Raw genomic sequence first — 22,884 nt, 5'->3', positions numbered from 1 at the left:
CCCTTCTCTCTATGTTGTTCCACTACTCTCTATGTCCTTCCCCTTCTCTCTATGTCCTCCCCTTCTCCCTATGTCCTCCCCTTCTCTCTATGTCCTCCCCCTTCTCCCTATGTCCTCCCCTTCTCTCTATGTCCTCCCCCTTCTCTCTATGTCCTCCCCCTTCTCTCTATGTCCTCCCGACTTCTCTCTATGTCCTCCCGACTTCTCTCTATGTCCTCCCCTTCTCTCTATGTCCTCACCCTTCTCTCTATGTCCTCCCCTTCTCTCTATGTCCTCCCCCTTCTCTCTATGTCCTCCCCCCTTCTCCCTATGTCCTCCCCTTCTCTCTATGTCCTCCCCTTCTCCCTATGTCCTCCCCTTCTCTCTATGTCCTCCCCCTTCTCTCTATGTCCTCCCCCTTCTCTCTATGTCCTCCCCCTTCTCTCTATGTCCTCCCCCTTCTCCCTATTTCCTCCCCTTCTCCCTATGTCCTCCCCTTCTCTCTATGTCCTCCCCTTCTCTCTATGTCCTCCCCCTTCTCTCTATGTCCTCCCCTTCTCTCTATGTCCTCCCCTTCTCTCTATGTCCTCCCCTTCTCTCTATGTCCTCCCCTTCTCTCTATGTCCTCCCCTTCTCCCTATGTCCTCCCCCTTCTCTCTATGTCCTCCCCCTTCTCTCTATGTCCTCCCCCTTCTCTCTATGTCCTCCCCTTCTCCCTATGTCCTCCCCTTCTCTCTATGTCCTCCCCTTCTCTCTATGTCCTCCCCTTCTCTCTATGTCCTCCCCCTTCTCTCTATGTCCTCCCCTTCTCTCTATGTCCTCCCCCTTCTCTCTATGTCCTCCCCTTCTCTCTATGTCCTCCCCCTTCTCTCTATGTCCTCCCCTTCTCCCTATGTCCTCCCCTTCTCTCTATGTCCTCCCCCTTCTCTCTATGTCCTCCCCCTTCTCTCTATGTCCTCCCCCTTCTCTCTATGTCCTCCCCTTCTCTCTATGTCCTCCCCTTCTCTCTATGTCCTCCCCCTTCTCTCTATGTCCTCCCCCTTCTCTCTATGTCCTCCCCTTCTCTCTATGTCCTCCCCTTCTCTCTATGTCCTCCCCCTTCTCTCTATGTCCTCCCCTTCTCTCTATGTCCTCCCCTTCTCTCTATGTCCTCCCCTTCTCTCTATGTCCTCCCCTTCTCTCTATGTCCTCCCCTTCTCTCTATGTCCTCCCCCTTCTCTCTATGTCCTCCCCTTCTCTCTATGTCCTCCCCCTTCTCTCTATGTCCTCCCCCCTTCTCTCTATGTCCTCCCCTTCTCTCTATGTCCTCCCCCTTCTCTCTATGTCCCCCCTTCTCTCTATGTCCTCCCCCCTTCTCTCTATGTCCTCCCCTTCTCTCTATGTCCTCCCCCTTCTCTCTATGTCCTCCCCCTTCTCCCTATGTCCTCCCCCTTCTCCCTATGTCCTCCCCTTCTCTCTATGTCCTCCCCTTCTCTCTATGTCCTCCCACTTCTCTCTATGTCCTCCCCTTCTCTCTATGTCCTCCCGACTTCTCTCTATGTCCTCCCCCTTCTCTCTATGACCTCCCCCTTCTCTCTATGTCCTCCCACTTCTCTCTATGTCCTCCCCTTCTCTCTATGTCCTCCCGACTTCTCTCTATGACCTCCCCCTTCTCTCTATGTCCTCCCCCTTCTCTCTATGTCCTCCCGACTTCTCTCTATGTCCTCCCGACTTCTCTCTATGTCCTCCCGCCTTCTCTCTATGTCCTCCCGACTTCTCTCTATGTCCTCCCCCTTCTCTCTATGTCCTCCCCCTTCTCCCTATGTCCTCCCCCTTCTCTCTATGACCTCCCCCTTCTCTCTATGACCTCCCCCTTCTCTCTATGTCCTCCCGACTTCTCTCTATGTCCTCCCGACTTCTCTCTATGTCCTCCCCTTCTCTCTATGACCTCCCCCTTCTCTCTATGTCCTCCCGACTTCTCTCTATGTCCTCCCGACTTCTCTCTATGTCCTCCCCCTTCTCTCTATGTCCTCCCGACTTCTCTCTATGTCCTCCCGACTTCTCTCTATGTCCTCCCGACTTCTCTCTATGTCCTCCCCCTTCTCTCTATGTCCTCCCCTTCTCTCTATGTCCTCCCGACTTCTCTCTATGTCCTCCCGACTTCTCTCTATGTCCTCCCGCCTTCTCTCTATGTCCTCCCCCTTCTCTCTATGTCCTCCCGCCTTCTCTCTATGTCCTCCCGACTTCTCTCTATGTCCTCCCGCCTTCTCTCTATGTCCTCCCGACTTCTCTCTATGTCCTCCCCCTTCTCTCTATGTCCTCCCAACTTCTCTCTTAATGATGCTTTGAAGCACATACCACAGGGATCCTACAACATACATGACCTCGCTACTTAGTGTGTGTGTGTGTGTGTGTGTGTGTGTGTGTGTGTGTGTGTGTGTGTGTGTGTGTGTGTGTGTGTGCATGAGTGAGTGAGAAACGAGACACTCTTGTACATGCCAATCTAAATGAATCCGATTTTTCTATTAGCTTGTCTTCCATTTTAATAAAATAATATGCCTAAGTGTTTTGTGAATGTTTACTTACTAAATGTTTTTAGCAACATAATAATAATTTATAAAAATCTCAAAGCGCTTCAAAAGCTAAAAAAACAAACAACTAGCAAATACTGTACCATGTCTTCATATAAATCAGGGGTGGGCAACTGGCGGTCCGTCCCCCTTTTGCAGGCCCGTGGATAATTCCCCCCTTTTGGAACTCAGTCAGGGTCTCAATTTACTGTTGACAGTTGGAATAGTAGAATACTAAAGGTACCATTTTGAAATCTGGTCGCGCATCAGCAATTTTTCTCATGTTATGTCAGTCACTGGTAGTCACTGAATTAGCCCACGTCACCTGTAAATGAATCTAGCAGCCAGCTATCTAAACCTGGTGTAATCACGGTTGAATTATCATGGTAAATAACATCTTAGATAACACGGTCGGGAACATGCTAATTTAAAAGCCTTTTCAGGTTACATTAGCCCACAAACCATGTGATTTGATGCCTAGTAAATTGAGAGTGGCATGATGGGCTTTTATCCTGCCTTATCCCGGCCCATCATTCAACTGGTCGACAACGCTGGCCACTTAATCCAATCATGCCCGACAGCAGCGATTGATTGGTTGATTAATGGGGGGGTTTGGGAGCTCTGGGGGGAGATGGAGGTCTCAAAATGGCCCTGGCTAACAGGGTTCTGATTTCAATAGAGCCGCTGTCATGGCAACCTATACGACCCCTAACGTTAACTTTAGGGACTAAACTATTCTATAAAGTGTTAGCTTGCAACATATCACGGGCTTCATCTAAACAGAGGAATGTCTTTGAGAGAATGCTTCAGAAGAAACCAATATGTCAGTGCTACCACGGCTTCATGAAACTGCCCATCTCAATATCAGAGAGAAATAGGAGAAACCGATTAAGAGGTCCATTTAGAACTAAGTGCATTTTAAATGTCCCATAAATGCATCTCTGCTCACCCTTTTTCACAGAGCTTTCTAACACCAGTTCTATTTGTAGAAATCTATCAAATCAACCCTTACTGAGAATATGTCTGCATGGTTAGCTAGGTGCAATCTGCGGATGAGAGTGACACAGTGAGAGACACAAAGAGACAAAGGGAGAGAGAGGGGAGGGGTTAAAGGGAGAGAGAGGGGAGGGGTTAAAGGGAGAGAAGGGGAGGGGTTAAAGGGAGAGAAGGGGAGGGGTTAAAGGGAGAGAGAGGGGAGGGGTTAAAGGGAGAGAGAGGGGAGGGGTTAAAGGGAGGAAGGGGAGGGGTTAAAGGGAGAGAAGGGGGGGGTTAAAGGGAGAGAAGGGGAGGGGTTAAAGGGAGAGAGAGGGGAGGGGTTAAAGGGAGAGAAGGGGGAGGGGTTAAAGGGAGAGAAGGGGAGGGGTTAAAGGGAGGAAGGGGGAGGGGTTAAAGGAGAGAGAGGGGAGGGGTTAAAGGAGAGAGAGGGGAGGGGTTAAAGGGAGAGAGAGGGGAGGGGTTAAAGGAGAGAGAGAGGGGAGGGGTTAAAGGGAGAGAAGGGGGAGGGGTTAAAGGGAGAGAAGGGGGAGGGGTTAAAGGGAGGAAGGGGAGGGGTTAAAGGGAGAGAAGGGGGAGGGGTTAAAGGAAGAGAAGGGGAGTGGTTAAAGGGAGAGAGGGGAGGGGTTAAAGGGAGAGAAGGGGGAGGGGTTAAAGGGGAGAAGGGGAGGGGTTAAAGGGAGGAAGGGGGAGGGGTTAAAGGAGAGAGAAGGGGAGGGGTTAAAGGGAGGAAGGGGGAGGGGTTAAAGGGGAGAAGGGGAGGGGTTAAAGGGGGGAAGGGGAGGGGTTAAAGGGGAGAGAGAGGGGAGGGGTTAAAGGGAGGAAGGGGGAGGGGTTAAAGGGAGAGAAGGGGGAGGGGTTAAAGGGAGGAAGGGGGAGGGGTTAAAGGGAGAGAAGGGGAGGGGTTAAAGGGAGAGAGGGGAGGGGTTAAAGGGAGAGAAGGGGAGGGGTTAAAGGGAGAGAAGGGGAGGGGTTAAAGGGGAGAAGGGGAGGGGTTAAAGGGGAGAAGGGGGAGGGATTAAAGGGAGAGAAGGGGAGGGGTTAAAGGGAGAGAGGGGAGGGGTTAAAGGGAGGAAGGGGGAGGGGTTAAAGGGAGAGAAGGGGAGGGGTTAAAGGGAGGAAGGGGGAGGGGTTAAAGGGAGAGAAGGGGAGGGGTTAAAGGGAGAGAAGGGGGAGGGGTTAAAGGGAGAGAAGGGGAGGGGTTAAAGGGAGAGAAGGGGAGGGGTTAAAGGGAGAGAAGGGGGGGGTTAAAGGGAGAGAAGGGGGAGGGGTTAAAGGGAGGAAGGGGATGGGTTAAAGGGAGAGAGAGGAGGGGTTAAAGGGAGGAAGGGGGAGGGGTTAAATGGAGAGAAGGGGAGGGGTTCAAGGGGGAGAAGGGGAGGGGTTAAAGGGAGAGAGAGGGGAGGGGTTAAAGGGAGGAAGGGGGAGGGGTTAAAGGGAGAGAAGGGGAGGGGTTAAAGGGAGGAAGGGGAGGGGTTAAAGGGGGAGAAGGGGAGGGGTTAAAGGGAGGAAGGGGGAGGGGTTAAAGGGGGAGAAGGGGAGGGGTTAAAGGAAGGAAGGGGGAGGGGTTAAAGGGGAGAAGGGGAGGGGTTAAAGGGAACTAAACAAACAGAGAGAGAGTGTAGAAGAGAAGAAAGTAAAACAAGTGGAGGAACAGTGATTTCTCAGAACGGTAAATTAGCATTTCACCGTCATAGCCATGGGGTGTCGTGAAATAAATCACTGTTGGAATGTGGTTTTAACCAATCAGCATCCAGGATCAGACCAACCCAATGTATAACGCAATAGAAAACTCACCTTGACCCCATGGCCAACATCGTCCAGCACGTTGTAGTCGATGGGCTTCCTGATGTACCTCACCGGCCGCTCTATGTTGCCGGGGGCGATGATCTTGTGGGTCCTCGACGTGTTCTTGTTGGTGGTGAGGATCCCGATCTCTCGCCTGGCCACCTTCTCCTTGTGGATGTCCACCGTCTAGAGACATGAGAGAGGGACAAAGATATGATAAGCTATGGGACAGAACAAGGACCTTTGACTGAATTACAACCTTGTCATATAGTTACTAAAGTGGCTTTAATTGAATCAGGTCGCAGTGGTTTTCATCACCAAGCTCGTAATCCCTTTACGTAGCTGGTACACACCAGCTAAATCAATGATGGTGTGTAATAGAAGCTGAACAGCGTAATGACCAGTCGTGTACAGACCATAATGCATTTGGCTTCTCTCCAAATCGGCAGTGACATGTTGTTCAATGCCGTCATAAATAAACAAAGACTATGATGATGATGAGGACAACTCTCCTCTACCACCAGGAACTCCTTCCTGTCACGCCTGCTTCCGCTCTCCCTCCCTGGCGCTCGAAGGCGCCAGGCTCCCAAGCGTTATCCTGCCACCATCATTACGCACACCCGCTCTCCTCGTCACGCGCATCAGCGATTCATTGCACTCACCTGGACTCAATCACCTGTGTTTATTTCCTTCCCTATATCTGTCTGTTCCCCAGCTCTGTTCCCCGCTTCAGCATTAATTGCCGTCTGTCTTACCCGGTTCTGAGGCTGTTCCAGTCCTGTTCCATGTGTAACAGTGTAGGTTCCGTCCCTCTCTTCGCCCCAACCCGGGCTCGAACCAGGGACCCTTGCACACATCAACAACTGACACCCCACGAAGCATCGTTACCCATCGCGCCACAAAAGCCGCGGCCCTTGCAACGCAAGGGGAACTACTACTTCAGGTCTCAGAGCGAGTGACGTCACTGATTGAAACGCTATTAGCGCGCACCACCGCTAACTAACTAGCCATTTCACATCAGTTACCCATGTCTCTACTATATTAAATGTTAGACTCCCCGTATCTCCAGCTTTGGTTCCTACACTTCGTGATGTTTGGGGATTCATCATTTAAGAAGCTTCCGTCTTGCAAAAATGAGCCGATGTCCATTTAAATGTATGATTGTACCATTTCAACTCAAGGCGACAAGGGATAAGGTTGTCTACTAAGCAAATCCAACAATGCAATAATTTGACAATCCTATATTATTTTTAAAAAACCTACGGGCATGAAGCATGTGTATTCATTAAATATACAGTCGTCTGTACTTGGATCACCGGTCAGTATAGTGAAATCTTAATGCAGTGTCCTACAGGAGCATATTTCCAAGGCTTTCATTTATAACCATTCTAACTAAATCTTCCCCGTGAAGAAGTAGGGCTGATAAAATCACAAAGTCCAAGGCCAACATGAGACAAATGATTGTAGTTTCATGGATAGAAAGTTTAATGGATTGAATGTTTTGCTTCTGTAAATTGCTGCTGTTTTAATAAATTGCCTAGTGCTCTTTAAACTGACTAATTGCATATTCTTTTCATTAGTATGCTCCACCACTTCTGTTAAGACCCAGGGACATTTGCATAGTAGCGAAATGTGTGTGTGTGTGTGTGTAAGAGAGTGTGAGAGAGGAACAGAGTGAGAGTGTGAGAAAGAATGTTGTGAGTGAGATAAACAGAGAGAATGTGTTGGTGTGTGTGAATAGTTTGAGGTACACTACACCTGCTCGTCGAACATCTCATTCCAAAATCATGGGCATTAATATGGAGTTGGTCCCCCCCTTTGCTGCTATAACAGCCTCCACTCTTCTGGGAAGGCTTTCCACTAGATGTTGGTACATTGCTGTTATAACAGCCTCCACTCTTCTGGGAAGGCTTTCCACTAGATGTTGGTACATTGCTGCTATAACAGCCTCCACTCTTCTGGGAAGGCTTTCCACTAGATGTTGGAACGTTGCTGCTATAACAGCCTCCACTCTTCTGGGAAGGCTTTCCACTAGGTGTTGGTACATTGCTGCTATAACAGCCTCCACTCTTCTGGGAACGCTTTCCACTAGATGTTGGAACATTGCTGCAGGGACTTGCTTTCATTCAGCCACAAGAGCATTAGTGAGGTCGGGCACTGATGTTGGGCGATTAGGCCTGGTTCGCAGTCGGCATTACAATTCATCCAAAAGGTGTTTGATGGGGTTGAGGTCAGGGCTCTGTGTAGGCCAGTCGAGTTCTTCCACACTGATCTCGACAAACCATTTCTGTATGGACTTCGCTTTGTGCACGGGGGCATTGTCATGCTGACACAGGAAACATCCTTCCCCAAACTATTGCCACAAAGTTGGAAGCACAGAATCGTCTAGAATGTAATTATATGCTGTAGCGTTGAGATTTCCCTTCACTGGAACTAAGGAGCCCGAACCATGAAAAACAGCCCCAGACCATTATTCCTCCTCCACCAAACTGTAGTTCCTCACAAACAGGATCTCTGAGGTTGACCCCTCACAGAGTACCATGACTCACAGTGTATCCCCTCACAGAGTACCGTGACACACAGTGTTTCCCCTCACAGAGTACCATGACTCACAGTCTATCCCCTCACAGAGTACCATGACACACAGTGTTTCCCCTCACAGAGTACCATGACTCACAGTCTATCCCCTCACAGAGTACCATGACACACAGTGTTTCCCCTCACAGAGTACCATGACACACAGTGTTCTCACGAGACATGACACACAGTGTTTCCCTCACAGAGTACCATGACTCACAGTCTATCCCCCTTTCCAGAGTACCATGACACACAGTGTTTCCCCCACAGAGTACCATGACACACAGTGTTTCCCCTCACAGAGTACCATGACACACAGTGTTTCCCCTCACAGAGTACCATGACACACAGTGTTTCCCCCCACAGAGTACCATGACTCACAGTCTATCCCCCTTTCCAGAGTACCATGACACACAGTGTTTCCCCTCACAGAGTACCATGACTCACAGTCTATCCCCTCACAGAGTACCATGACTCACAGTGTATCCCCCTTTCCAGAGTACCATGACACACAGTGTTTCCCCTCACAGAGTACCATGACACACAGTGTATCCCCTCACAGAGTACCATGACTCACAGTCTATCCCCCTTTCCAGAGTACCATGACACACAGTGTTTCCCCCCACAGAGTACCATGACACACAGTGTTTCCCCTCACAGAGTACCATGACACACAGTGTATCCCCTCACAGAGTACCATGACTCACAGTGTTTCCCCCTTTCCAGAGTACCATGACACACAGTGTTTCCCCTCACAGAGTACCATGACACACAGTGTCCTCAAGAGTACCATGACACACAGTGTTTCCCCTCACAGAGTACCATGACACACAGTGTTTCCCCCTTTCCAGAGTACCATGACTCACAGTCTATCCCCCTTTCCAGAGTACTATGACACACAGTGTTTCCCCTCACAGAGTACCATGACTCACAGTGTTTCCCCTCACAGAGTACCATGACTCACAGTCTATCCCCCTTTCCAGAGTACCATGACTCACAGTGTTTCCCCTCACAGAGTACCATGACTCACAGTGTTTCCCCTCACAGAGTACCATGACTCACAGTGTTTCCCCTCACAGAGTACCATGACTCACAGTCTATCCCCTCACAGAGTACCATGACTCACAGTGTATCCCCTCACAGAGTACCATGACTCACAGTGTATCCACTCACAGAGTATCATGACTCACAGTCTATCCCCTCACAGAGTACCATGACTCACAGTCTATCCCCTTTTCCAGAGTACCATGACTCACAGTGTTTCCCCTCACAGAGTACCATGACTCACAGTGTTTCCCCCTTTCCAGAGTACCATGACTCACAGTCTATCCCCCTTTCCAGAGTACCATGACACACAGTGTTTCCCCTCACAGAGTACCATGACTCACAGTGTTTCCCCCTTTCCAGAGTACCATGACTCACAGTCTATCCCCCTTTCCAGAGTACCATGACACACAGTGTTTCCCTCACAGAGTACCATGACTCACAGTGTTTCCCCTCACAGAGTACCATGACACACAGTCTATCCCCCTTTCCAGAGTACTATGACACACAGTGTTTCCCCTCACAGAGTACCATGACTCACAGTGTTTCCCCTCACAGAGTACCACGACTCACAGTCTATCCCCCTTTCCAGAGTACCATGACTCACAGTGTTTCCCCTCACAGAGTACCATGACTCACAGTGTTTCCCCTCACAGAGTACCATGACTCACAGTCTATCCCCTCACAGAGTACCATGACTCACAGTGTATCCCCTCACAGAGTACCATGACTCACAGTGTATCCCCTCACAGAGTACCATGACTCACAGTCTATCCCCTCACAGAGTACCATGACTCACAGTCTATCCCCTTTTCCAGAGTACCATGACTCACAGTGTTTCCCCTCACAGAGTACCATGACTCACAGTGTTTCCCCCTTTCCAGAGTACCATGACTCACAGTGTTTCCCCTTCACAGAGTACCATGACTCACAGTGTATCCCCTCACAGAGTACCATGACTCACAGTGTATCCCCCTTTCCAGAGTACCATGACTCACAGTCTATCCCCTCACATAGTACCATGACTCACAGTCTATCCCCCTTTCCAGAGTACCATGACTCACAGTTTCCCCTCACAGAGTACCATGACACACAGTCTATCCCCTCACAGAGTACCATGACTCACAGTGTTTCCCCTCACAGAGTACCATGACTCACAGTGTATCCCCTCCCAGAGTACCCTGACTCACAGTCTATCCCCCTTTCCAGAGTACCATGACTCACAGTGTATCCCCTCACAGAGTACCATGACTCACAGTGTTTCCCCCTTTCCAGAGTACCATGACTCACAGTGTTTCCCCTTTCCAGAGTACCATGACTCACAGTGTTTCCCCTCACATAGTACCATGACTCACAGTCTATCCCCTCACAGAGTACCATGACTCACAGTGTTTCCCCTCACAGAGTACCATGACTCACAGTGTTTCCCCTCACAGAGTACCATGACTCACAGTGTTTCCCCTCACAGAGTACCATGACTCACAGTCTATCCCCCTTTCCAGAGTACCATGACTCACAGTCTATCCCCCTTTCCAGAGTACCATGACTCACAGTGTTTCCCCCTTTCCAGAGTACCATGACACACAGTGTTTCCCCTCACAGAGTACCATGACTCACAGTGTATCCCTTCACAGAGTACCATGACACACAGTGTTTCCCCTCACAGAGTACCATGACACACAGTGTTTCCCCTCACAGAGTACCATGACTCACAGTGTTTCCCCCTTTCCAGAGTACCATGACTCACAGTGTTTCCCCTCACAGAGTACCATGACTCACAGTCTATCCCCCCTTTCCAGAGTACCATGACACACAGTGTTTCCCCCTCACAGAGTACCATGACTCACAGTGTATCCCCTCACAGAGTACCATGACTCACAGTCTATCCCCTTTTCCAGAGTACCATGACACACAGTGTTTCCCCTCACAGAGTACCATGACTCACAGTGTTTCCCCTCACAGAGTACCATGACTCAAAGTCTATCCCCTTTTCCAGAGTACCATGACACACAGTGTTTCCCCTCACAGAGTACCATGACTCACAGTGTTTCCCCTCACAGAGTACCATGACACACAGTGTATCCCATTTAATTTCAGGACTACACTCCAGGGGCCGTCATTTATCAATCATGCGTAGGCAGAAATCTGTGTGTAAACCACGCAAGGGATCATTTCCACTCAAAGTGTGAGATTTATCAATATGAACGTTTGCTTGAGTGAGCATAGATGAACACACAGCCATGAGTAGGCATAGTGCTAAACGGTGGAGGAAGGGGACATGATGGTCAGGCATGGGATGGGGAAGACACAGTGCCTTCGGAAAGTATTCAGACCCCTTGACTTTTTCCACATTTTGATACATTACAGCCTTATTCTAAAATGGATTAAATTGTTTTTTTCCCCCTCATCAATCTACACACAATACTCCATAATGACATCACAATACCCCATAATGACATCACAATACCCCATAATGACATCACAATACCCCATAATGACATCACAATACCCCATAAAAACAAAGCATTTCTTTGCTAATTTATATTTTTTTTAAACCTGGAAATATCACACATTTACATAAGTATTCAGAAACCTTTACTCAGTACTTTGTTGAAGCACATTTGGCAGCGAATACAGCCTCAAGTCTTCTTGGGTATGACGCTACAAACTTGACACACCTGTATTTGGGGAGTTTCTCCCATTCTTCTCTGCAGATCCTCTCAATCTCTGTCAGGTTGGATGGGGAGTGTTGCTGCACAGCTATTTTCAGGTCTCTCCAGAGATGTTCGATCGGGTTCAAGTCCGGGGTCTGGCTGGGCCACTCAAGGACATTCAGAGACTTGTCCCGAAGCTACTCCTGTGTTGTCTTGGCTGTGTGCTTAGGGTTGTTGTCCTGTTGGAAGGTGAACCTTCGCCCCAGTTTGAGGTCCTGAGCGCTCTGGAGCAGGCTTTCATCAAGGATCTCTCTGTAGTTTGCTCCGTTCATCTTTCCCTTAATCCTTACTAGTCTCCCAGTCACTGCCGCAGAAAAACATTCCCACAGAATGATGCTGCCACAATGCTTCACTGTAGGGATGGTGCCAGGTTTCCTCCAGGTGTGACGCTTGGCATTCAGGCCAAAGCGTCACGCCAAAGCGTGGACTCCAATTCAGGCCAAAGCGTGGACTCGAATCAATGGAAACAGGATGCACCTGAGCTCAATTTCGAGTCTCATAGCAAAGGGTCTGAATACTTATGTAAATAAGGTATTTCTGTTTTTTATTTTTAATACATTTGCAAAAATGTCTAAAAACCTGTTTTCGCTTTATAATTATGAGGTATTGTGTGTAGATTTCTGAGGATTTAAAAAAAAATGTAATCCATTTTAGAACAAGGCTGTTATGTAACAAAACGTGGAAAAAGTCAAGGGGTCTGAATCATTTCCAAAGCCACTGTATCTGGGAAGGGTATAAAACAATTTCTAGAGTGTTGAAAGTTTGAAATTGAAAAAATATGAAACTACCCAGACTGCCTAGAGCTGGTCATCTGACCAAACTGAGTAACTAGGCAGGAAGGACCTTGGTCAGGAAGGTGACCAAGAACCCAATGACCACTCTGACAGACCTACAGAGTTCCTTGGCTGAGATGGGAGAACCTGCCAGAAGGACAACAGTCTCTATAGCACTTCAACCAATCTGTACATGTTGAAAACGTGTGAAATTGTGAGCGTATAAAAGTTTCATTTATGAATATTTATTTCCATAGTGAATTTATGCAACATATACTTACTATACATATACTTGCTATATAATTGACTACATCAGTTCATTTGTCACGATAATAATCCATATAAGGTACAGTCATTTGTTAAATTAGGAGGCACGTGTGAAAGTGAAACCAATGTTTAAATACTATAAAAACTAGATCATGGGGAATGGCTGATCCCGCTCGGTAGAAGACGCTGCATTGAGCAGAGAGCTCATTTTTTAGAGACAGGTGGGACTTTTTTTTGCAGAAAGTACAGATCAGATATCGATTCCCAAAACCAATCTGATAGGATTTTTGTGAGGATTAAAGACATATTTTAGATAGGCTAACAAATGCCATTCCGGTGCACATCCAAGTGCTATCCACCCTCGGGGTTTTTTGGCAACGGGACACTTGCCAAAAAACTCCGGCAACGAGCAGAGCAATAGACGTCACCCACATCGTCATAAAAGTGCCCATCCCAAATACCAGTTCAAAAGAACAGAAGAGGCTTCCACTCTTAATGTGCGGATGAATGTGGTGGAATGCACGACTCGTTTATTCTGCAGAAGAGCAAGGTCTGTCACGCCCTGATCTGTTTCACCTGCTCCTGTGATTGTCTCCACCCCCTCCAGGTGTCGCTTATTTTCCACAGTGTATTTATCCCTGTGTTTCCTGTCTCTCTGTACCAGTGTATTTATCCCTGTGTTTCCTGTCTCTCTGTCCCAGTGTATTTAGCCCTGTGTTTCCTGTCTCTCTGTCCCAGTGTATTTATCCCTGTGTTTCCTGTCTCTCTGTACCAGTGTATTTAGCCCTGTGTTTCCTGTCTCTCTGTCCCAGTGTATTTATCCCTGTGTTTCCTGTCTCTCTGTACCAGTGTATTTATCCCTGTGTTTCCTGTCTCTCTGAACCAGTGTATTTATCCCTGTGTTTCCTGTCTCTCTGTACCAGTGTATTTAGCCCTGTGTTTCCTGTCTCTCTGTCCCAGTGTATTTATCCCTGTGTTTCCTGTCTCTCTGTACCAGTGTATTTAGCCCTGTGTTTCCTGTCTCTCTGTCCCAGTGTATTTATCCCTGTGTTTCCTGTCTCTCTGTACCAGTGTATTTATCCCTGTGTTTCCTGTCTCTCTGTCCCAGTGTATTTAGCCCTGTGTTTCCTGTCTCTCTGTACCAGTGTATTTATCCCTGTGTTTCCTGTCTCTCTGTACCAGTGTATTTATCCCTGTGTTTCCTGTCTCTCTGTGCCAGTGTATTTATCCCTGTGCTTCCTGTCTCTCTGTACCAGTGTATTTAGCCCTGTGTTTCCTGTCTCTCTGTACCAGTGTATTTAGCCCTGTGTTTCCTGTCTCTCTGTACCAGTGTATTTATCCCTGTGTTTCCTGTCTCTCTGTACCAGTGTATTTATCCCTGTGTTTCCTGTCTCTCTGTACCAGTGTATTTATCCCTGTGTTTCCTGTCTCTCTGTACCAGTGTATTTATCCCTGTGTTTCCTGTCTCTCTGTACCAGTGTATTTATCCCTGTGTTTCCTGTCTCTCTGTACCAGTGTATTTATCCCTGTGTTTCCTGTCTCTCTGTACCAGTGTATTTATCCCTGTGTTTCCTGTCTCTCTGTACCAGTGTATTTATCCCTGTGTTTCCTGTCTCTCTGTACCAGTTTATTTATCCCTGTGTTTCCTGTCTCTCTGTACCAGTGTATTTATCCCTGTGTTTCCTGTCTCTCTGTGCCAGTGTATTTATCCCTGTGTTTCCTGTCTCTCTGTGCCAGTGTATTTATCTCTGTGTTTCCTGTCTCTCTGTACCAGTGTATTTATCCCTGTGTTTCCTGTCTCTCTGTACCAGTGTATTTAGCCCTGTGTTTTCTGTCTCTCTGTGCCAGTTCGTCCTCTATGTTTAGTCAAGTCAACCAGCGTGTTTTTTCCCGTACTCCTTTTGCTATTCTCCTTTTTCTAGTCCTCCTGGTTTTGACCCTTGACTGTTTCTGGACTCTGTACCCGCCTGCCTGACCATTCTGCCTGCCTTGACCACGAGCCTGTCTGCCACTCCTGGACCATGCATGTCCATGACCATTCTCTTCTTGCCTACCCCTTTGGATTATTAAACATTGTAAGACTCCTACCATGTGCCTCCTGAGTCTGCATCTGAATCTCACCTTGTGCCTTGATAATGTTGGCCTATACGCCTACAGGAGAGAGCTGTTGAGGATGGATGGCTTACTGGTGAGTGTTACCTACACATGTACCATTGCTAAAGCAACTGGAATTGTCCTAATGGTCCTCTCTTTGTAGCTATGATTTTATTTTTACTGGTCAAACCACAACTTGAGCCAGCCAAATAAAACCTTTTGGTTGGATTCAATCTCTGACACTAGCACCTCTATTTCAGACTCGGATTCTAAAACAAATACATCGTTTTTTGGGGGGGTTGCGCCACTGTATTTCATGGTACGGCGGTGTATATTCCACACAGACTTGAAAAGGGATGATTTAAACCAGGATATATAAGGATGTTTCTAAGTGCAAATAGCCAAGGTTGAGCACGAGCACCGAGGCTGTGAACAATTGGTATTTATCAACAGTTACCTCCTACCGCTGTGCATATGACACTCGTTGGATTATTTGAGAAATCACACTTTTTCTATGCGTACGAACATTCTACATTCTATTCATCAGTATTTTAGAATAGTTTCTACGCAATATTGATAAATGAGGCCCCAGGTATTGATAAATGAGGCCCCAGGTATTGATAAATGAGGCCCCAGGTATTGATAAATGAGGCCCCAGGTATTGATAAATGAGGCCCCAGGTATTGATAAATGAGGCCCCAGGTATTGATAAATGAGACCCCAGGTATTGATAAATGAGGCCCCAGGTATTGATAAATGAGGCCCCAGGTATTGATAAATGAGGCCCCAGGTATTGATAAATGAGGCCCTAGGTATTGATAAATGAGGCCCCAGGTATTGATAAATGAGACCCCAGGTATTGATAAATGAAACCCCAGGTATTGATAAAGGAGACCCCAGGTATTGATAAATGAGACCCCAGGTATTGATAAATGAGACCCCAGGTATTGATAAAGGAGACCCCAGGTATTGATAAATGAGGCCCCAGGTATTGATAAATGAGGCCCCAGGTATTGATAAATGAGACCCCAGGTATTGATAAAGGAGGCCCCAGGTATTGATAAATGAGGCCCCAGGTATTGATAAATGAGGCCCTAGGTATTGATAAATGAGGCCCCAGGTATTGATAAATGAGACCCCAGGTATTGATAAATGAGGCCCTAGGTATTGATAAATGAGGCCCCAGGTATTGATAAATGAGACCCCAGGTATTGATAAATGAGGCCCTAGGTATTGATAAATGAGGCCCCAGGTATTGATAAATGAGACCCCAGGTATTGATAAATGAGGCCCTAGGTATTGATAAATGAGACCCCAGGTATTGATAAATGAGGCCCTAGGTATTGATAAATGAGGCCCCAGGTATTGATAAATGAGACCCCAGGTATGATCATCATCATTTTCCCATCGGAGCCATCAGATCTCTCCCCCTTTTTCCCAGCATCTCTTTGACGGCCTCATGGATATCCTGTGTGTGTGTGTGTGTGTGTGTGTGTGTATGTATGTGTGTGTGTGTGTGTGTGTATGTGTATGTGTGTGTGTGTGTGTGTGTGTATGTGTGTGTGTGTGTGTGTGTGTGTGTGTGTGTGTGTGTGTGTGTGTGTGTGTGTGTGTGTGTGTGTATGTGTATGTGTGTGTGTGTGTGTGTGTGTGTGTGTGTGAGCTGTGTTATCAGTCGTCTGTTGATTCACCCACAGATGATGAAACGCATTCTTAATGACCTCATCAAGTTGTGAAGTTAAATCTTCAGCTAATACTTCAGTTGTCCTCGTTGCTGTGGAATCTGACAGTGGGATTCTGTTTTGATCTTTTCTCTGAGCTCATCTTTTTGTTTAGGCAGGTGTCAGCAACTTCACCCGTCCGTTATTTTACCATCTCAGCGTCTTAAAAAGGGTTTGTTTTGTTGTGTTTTCCCAAAACCCAAACTATCCTCAGTGAACACTCCGTTGCAGGTTGTTGGGCTGTCAGGGAATTGACAAGGACCTCTCATATTGGGATTAGAGTTGGTTTATATTGTTTGTTCTCACCTCCGTGTTCAGGGGTTATGTCTGATCCACTTTACTACGCCTGGTGTCATAATGGAGCTTAACATTGTCACTTTTCACCAGAGCCACAGACTCACTGCATATTAGGCACATTGGTTTTGTGCTCGTTGCTGGGAGAACTAATAAATACTGTTCCGTCCACTCGTCTGTGAATATACGGTTTTCAGAGAAACTTGTCTTTTGTATTGAACAAGCCATATTAACTAAAATACTGGTAACTACGCTCCATCTATCTGTGATATACACAGTTGAACCGCAGTCAAATCTTTCTGTTTCTTTCTGCCTGATAGTCGCAAGGTTCCACGGATATTTGGATTAATGTAATTGGGTATGACGCGGCCTCTTTTATTTGCATATAGCCACGAGCTTAGATTAGACGGGGCAGTAGTAGAGGCGGGCGTTGCTGAGAGAGAGAGAGAGAGAGAGAGAGAGAGAGAGAGAGAGAGAGAGAGAGAGAGAGAGAGAGACGAGAGAGAGAGAGAGAGAGAGAGAGAGAGAGAGAGAGAGAGAGAGAGAGAGAGACAGAGAGAGAGACAGAGAGAGAGAGAGAGAGAGAGAGAGAGAGAGAGAGAGAGAGAGAGAGAGACAGAGAGAGAGAGAGAGAGAGAGAGAGAGAGAGAGAGAGAGAGAGAGAGAGAGAGAGAGAGAGAGAGAGAGAGATTAAAGAAGCCGCTGCGCCTGGTTGATTTTTTTTTTTAAAAGCTGTCTAAAAACAATGTATTGACTTTTATATAACACAAATGCCATGTTGTCCGGCCAGGACCGCGGTCCGCCAGTTGAGTTTGACTGTATACCGGTCTCTATTACATTAAAATAACATACAAATCCTCCCCACGATCCTTTACTTTAAGTTGCCCCTATTACTATGTAAGTAAACAGGAATGATCTGCTGATTGAGTACACGTCGGTTACATTGTAACTACATGGTAATTATAAAGGTTAAACCCAACCCGGGTAACACTTTGCATTATTAAGTTGCCTCTATTATTATGTAACTAACACAGTAATGTGGTTGTTACATTGTAACTCCATAGTAATAATAAAGATTATACCCTCACTTTACATTGCTTGTTCCTGGGTAGGTATATGATAGTTACAAGTATATCCTATGTAGCTACATTGTTGTTACATTACACTTGATTCGGTATAGCCTTTGAGACAGGTCATAACGTAGAAATAAACTCATTAAAAATGACCGGTAGTTAATGACCTAGTATTGTGGAAAGCTCAAATGAGAATATATGTTAAATGGATTTTTTCCTTCCAGTCTCAAACTGGACTTCAATCAAGGATATTTTTCGAATTACATTACTTTTGACTTTTGCTGACCAGTACTGAACTTTTTCTCCTGAAGAACTTTTTCTCCTGAAGAACCTTTTCTGATGAAGAACCTGTTCTCCAATGAGGAACCTTTTCTCCAATGAGGAACCTTTTCTCCGATGAAGAACCTGTTCTCCGATGAAGGTTTTCTCATGATTCTTTCAGGTCTATAGTTGAGCACAATACCAGCTGCTTTCCGTTTGTACTTTAGGAGTCTGTCTGGGGTTCTGCTGAATAGACCTTGCCCAGCTGGAAGGATGTTTCACATGTGCTCTCAATCACTATCATCCACATGCCCAGAGTCAGCTCGCTTTTCTCCCAGAACACACTGACTGGGCAGCCTTGGTTTGGCCTTCTCTGTCAGCTAGCCTTTGGTAATGTGTGCATGTATTTCCCCTCCTCTCCCTCTCTCTCTCTCTTCCCTCACCTCATCTCACTCCTCACCTCCCCTCCCCTCCATTTACCTCTCACCTCACCTTACCCCACCTCACCCCTCACCTCTCACCCCCTCACCTCACCCCTCTCAGCTATATCCTTGTCTTTTTCCTCTCCTTCTGCTTTCTCCTCTCTTTCCACTTACCCACCTCCCACCCAGTGAATAGTCACCCTCTTCCATGATTGGAGGACCTTAGTCAGCATTTGGTCTTGCTGCCAGTTTATTCCTTCCTCATCATACATGCACCAGCTGGAGTCAGCGGCTATTTCAGGACATGAAGGCCAAGGATTGTTTGGTTGAAGATGAGGAAGTAATCCCTTCCCTTTGGACTGTGGTTGGGTGACTGTACACCAACACTGTGTTTGCCAGGTTGGATTGTTATGTTATTATTAGGAGAAACAAGAAACTATGTCAGTAAAGAATTGGCAGAGCAAGTATGTTCTCTTTGTGGAGAACAAGCTCAAAACATGGTTCAGGATGTCAGCTGGAACGATGTCTCTCAAGTGGTTAGGCCTAGGATAAGTGGTATCACAAACGATTGAGACCACTTTGTGTGTGTCTGTCCCAATGCCATGATGGATCCCAGCTGGTAGAAGTTTATGAGAATCATGGGATGTTCCCATGGCGACCACTGCTACCTCCCTATATTGATTTACACCTCAGATGAATCCTCAGTCAGCGAGCTGGGGGAGTCACGGGAGAGTCGAGGAGCAGGGGAGAGAATTGACACATGTCGTTCTGGACAAGTCAGGTGGAGAGAGAAAGAAGAGAGAGAATCTCCAGACATGTTGCAGACAGCTGGTTTCACTTCAGTAACTGACAGAGAGTTTCAGAGCTTTGGCAGCGTGGCTGGATGAGATGATATTCACAATAAAACACCAGCTAATCCATGGATGGAAAGAACTCTAACAGACCTAACAGGGTTGAGCTGGGTGGACACAACAGATCTGTAGACCTATCAGGGTTGAGCTGGGTGGACACAACAGATCTGTAGACCTATCAGGGTTGAGCTGGGTGGACACAACAGATCTGTAGACATCAGCATGGGGAACATTAACAGACGTACATACCCTTCATGCCCGTGCGCGCGTGCGTGCTCGTGGTTAACTCGACAGGATCAAATGTACCAATGGTTTATAATAGAGCTAAACCATACATGATTATATGTGGACAGAGAGATAGAGAGAAAACAGCCATGGCCAGATGTTTCAGCAAACTGGCAGAGTCTGTGTTCCTCAGAGAGATCACACACACACACACACACACACACACACACACACACACACACACACACACACACACACACACACACACACACACACACACACACACACACACACACTCTCCTAGCTTCCTTCTCAAAACCCACTGGATGAGAAAGTCAGAGGTCCCTTCCCGCCTCTCAGCAAATGGGTTTTGAAAAGCAAGCGAAGATAGAGGACCGAGAACCCGTGTCTGGCTTCTGTCCACTGTACCAAACACATCTATAGGTGGAGTGAGTCAATCCATAGTTGTTCTGGTGAGATGAGGACAGACCACTCAAAGACAAACCTATGTCTGGCTTCTGTCTGTTTCTCAGGGCAGTGTAAGCCAGAACATCTGAAAGCCTTCATCTGTGGAGCGAGCCAACATGGTTGTCCAGGAGCCCTGGGAGAGGCCAGTTTCTCAGGGAAGTTAGCATAACTCAGCACATCATTTTAAGAGCTTCCATCTGACGAGTTAGCCAAAATGTCCGGTCAAGGAGTCCTTGACGGACCAGGTTCTGGCAGTAAACGTAGCGGTTCTGTGGAAAAACACCCGCTCTCCAGAACACATTCAATACTGCACAGCCAGGGGGGGGCAGGAGAGGGACGGAAGAGACCAGTCAACTACTAGTCCAGTGTGAGAAAACTCAGGCAGATCGACATTCCCATCAGAGGGAAAAACAGCATTTCAAAGAGTCAGGACAACATTGCAAGGTCGACCATTTTGTTTTGGGACACAGCCTATAAGAGAGTTTCTGCACAAAAACAACTACTGGGATTTTGCCCATCTAGCCTTGGCATGTCGCCAATAAATCAAGTCAATTGAACACTGGAATCTCGAATTTAAGTACAGAATGGAACATATCAGTTTTGCAGAACCTCCATTAGAAAATATTGAGTCTGGGTAAAATGACCCACTTTACACCATTTCACCACATTGACATTCAAAAGAACAATTTTCAAAACATTATTATAAGAATAGTCACTGGTTGAGTACAGTTTGCTACAGCAGGAAAATAATCCTGCAGAAACAGGAAATGGGATTATGTGGATTATAATGAATGGATATTTTTGTTGGGGTTGATACATTTTTCGTAAGGGAAAATGAAGTCTGAAATTTCAAAGTGGAAATTATAAATTTCAGAAGCTTTCTTAAACTTCAAATAAACTACAAATGCAAATGAAGATCCTACATCTATCTACGCATGAGAGAGTGTTCTGTAAAATAAAATGGCTTTAGAGTACAGACTGTCTCCACATACTCACTGACTTTGTTCCAGTGGAGGGGTGGAGAGCATCCCAAGGGATTGACAAACAACAGTGTGAAAAGAAACAGACTTCCAGCTCGACAGTCTTTCCACTGTGTGCAGACCAGCAGCACCTCGTTCCCTGAATCAACAGTAGACCTCGGGGATCAACCCCATAGCGACTTTTCTTACGACTGAAATAGAGCACTGAAATCCAGACTGGTTATAAACATCTGTGACTCAAACAGCTGATCTGTCAGGAAGCAGATGGTTATTTCAGAGAGTGGCGCATATAATACAATATATAGCTAGAATATGTCATTTAGCAGATGCTTTTATCAAACAAGACTTACAGTCATGCATGCATTCATTTTATGTATCAGTGGTCCTGGGAATCGAACCCACTATTCTGGCCTTGCAAGCGCCATGAACTACAGAGCGCCATGAACTACTAAACATTAAGGGATGGTGCTACAAACAAACAAAAAAGTCAAGGTGTGGGTTTGGAGACAGTACATCCTCTAGTCTAGGTGTGGGTTTGGAGACAGTACATCCTCTAGTCTAGGTGTGGGTATGGAGACAGTACATCCTCTAGTCTAGGTGTGGGTTTGGAGACAGTACATCCTCTAGTCTAGGTGTGGGTTTGGAGACAGTACATCCTCTAGTCTAGGTGTGGGTATGGAGACAGTACATCCTCTAGTCTAGGTGTGGGTATGGAGACAGTACATCCTCTAGTCTAGGTGTGGGTTTGGAGACAGTACATCCTCTAGTCTAGGTGTGGGTTTGGAGACAGTACATCCTCTAGTCTAGGTGTGGGTTTGGAGACAGTACATCCTCTAGTCTAGGTGTGGGTTTGGAGACAGTACATCCTCTAGTCTAGGTGTGGGTTTGGAGACAGTACATCCTCTAGTATAGGTGTGGGTTTGGAGACAGTACATCCTCTAGTCTAGGTGTGGGTTTGGAGACAGTACATCCTCTAGTCTAGGTGTGGGTATGGAGACAGTACATCCTCTAGTCTAGGTGTGGGTTTGGAGACAGTACATCCTCTAGTATAGGTGTGGGTTTGGAGACAGTACATCCTCTAGTATAGGTGTGGGTTTGGAGACAGTACATCCTCTAGTCTAGGTGTGGGTTTGGAGACAGTACATCCTCTAGTATAGGTGTGGGTTTGGAGACAGTACATCCTCTCGTCTAGGTGTGGGTTTGGAGACAGTACATCCTCTAGTCTAGGTGTGGGTTTGGAGACAGTACATCCTCTAGTCTAGGTGTGGGTATAGAGACAGTACATCCTCTAGTCTAGGTGTGGGTTTGGAGACAGTACTTCCTCTAGACTAGGTGTGGGTTTGGAGACAGTACATCCTCTAGTATAGGTGTGGGTTTGGAGACAGTACATCCTCTAGTATAGGTGTGGGTTTGGAGACAGTACATCCTCTAGTCTAGGTGTGGGTTTGGAGACAGTACATCCTCTAGTATAGGTGTGGGTTTGGAGACAGTACATCCTCTAGTCTAGGTGTGGGTTTGGAGACAGTACATCCTCTCGTCTAGGTGTGGGTTTGGAGACAGTACATCCTCTAGTCTAGGTGTGGGTTTGGAGACAGTACATCCTCTAGTCTAGGTGTGGGTATAGAGACAGTACATCCTCTAGTCTAGGTGTGGGTTTGGAGACAGTACTTCCTCTAGACTAGGTGTGGGTTTGGAGACAGTACATCCTCTAGTATAGGTGTGGGTTTGGAGACAGTACATCCTCTAGTCTAGGTGTGGGTTTGGAGACAGTACATCCTCTAGTCTAGGTGTGGGTTTGGAGACAGTACATC

The 22,884-nt window shown here is 46.8% G+C and overlaps 1 protein-coding gene across 4 annotated transcripts in view; it reads right to left on the bottom strand.

The window, feature by feature from the left end:
* The window catches only part of LOC106579709 (abl interactor 1), a 144,716-nt gene that overhangs the window by 55,860 nt on the left and 65,972 nt on the right, over positions 1 to 22,884 (bottom strand). For all 4 annotated transcript variants that reach the window (XM_045702796.1, XM_045702797.1, XM_045702798.1 and 1 more), the window contains exon 3: positions 5,319 to 5,495. In XM_045702796.1, coding sequence (XP_045558752.1) covers positions 5,319 to 5,495 — 177 coding nt within the window. The remainder of the gene's footprint in view (positions 1 to 5,318; positions 5,496 to 22,884) is intronic.

This window comes from Salmo salar, chromosome ssa19, assembly GCF_905237065.1.
Source record: "Salmo salar chromosome ssa19, Ssal_v3.1, whole genome shotgun sequence".
NCBI lineage: Eukaryota > Metazoa > Chordata > Actinopteri > Salmoniformes > Salmonidae > Salmo > Salmo salar.
Note: the sequence above shows the minus strand (reverse complement) of the source record. Positions and strands in the feature narration are given on the sequence as shown.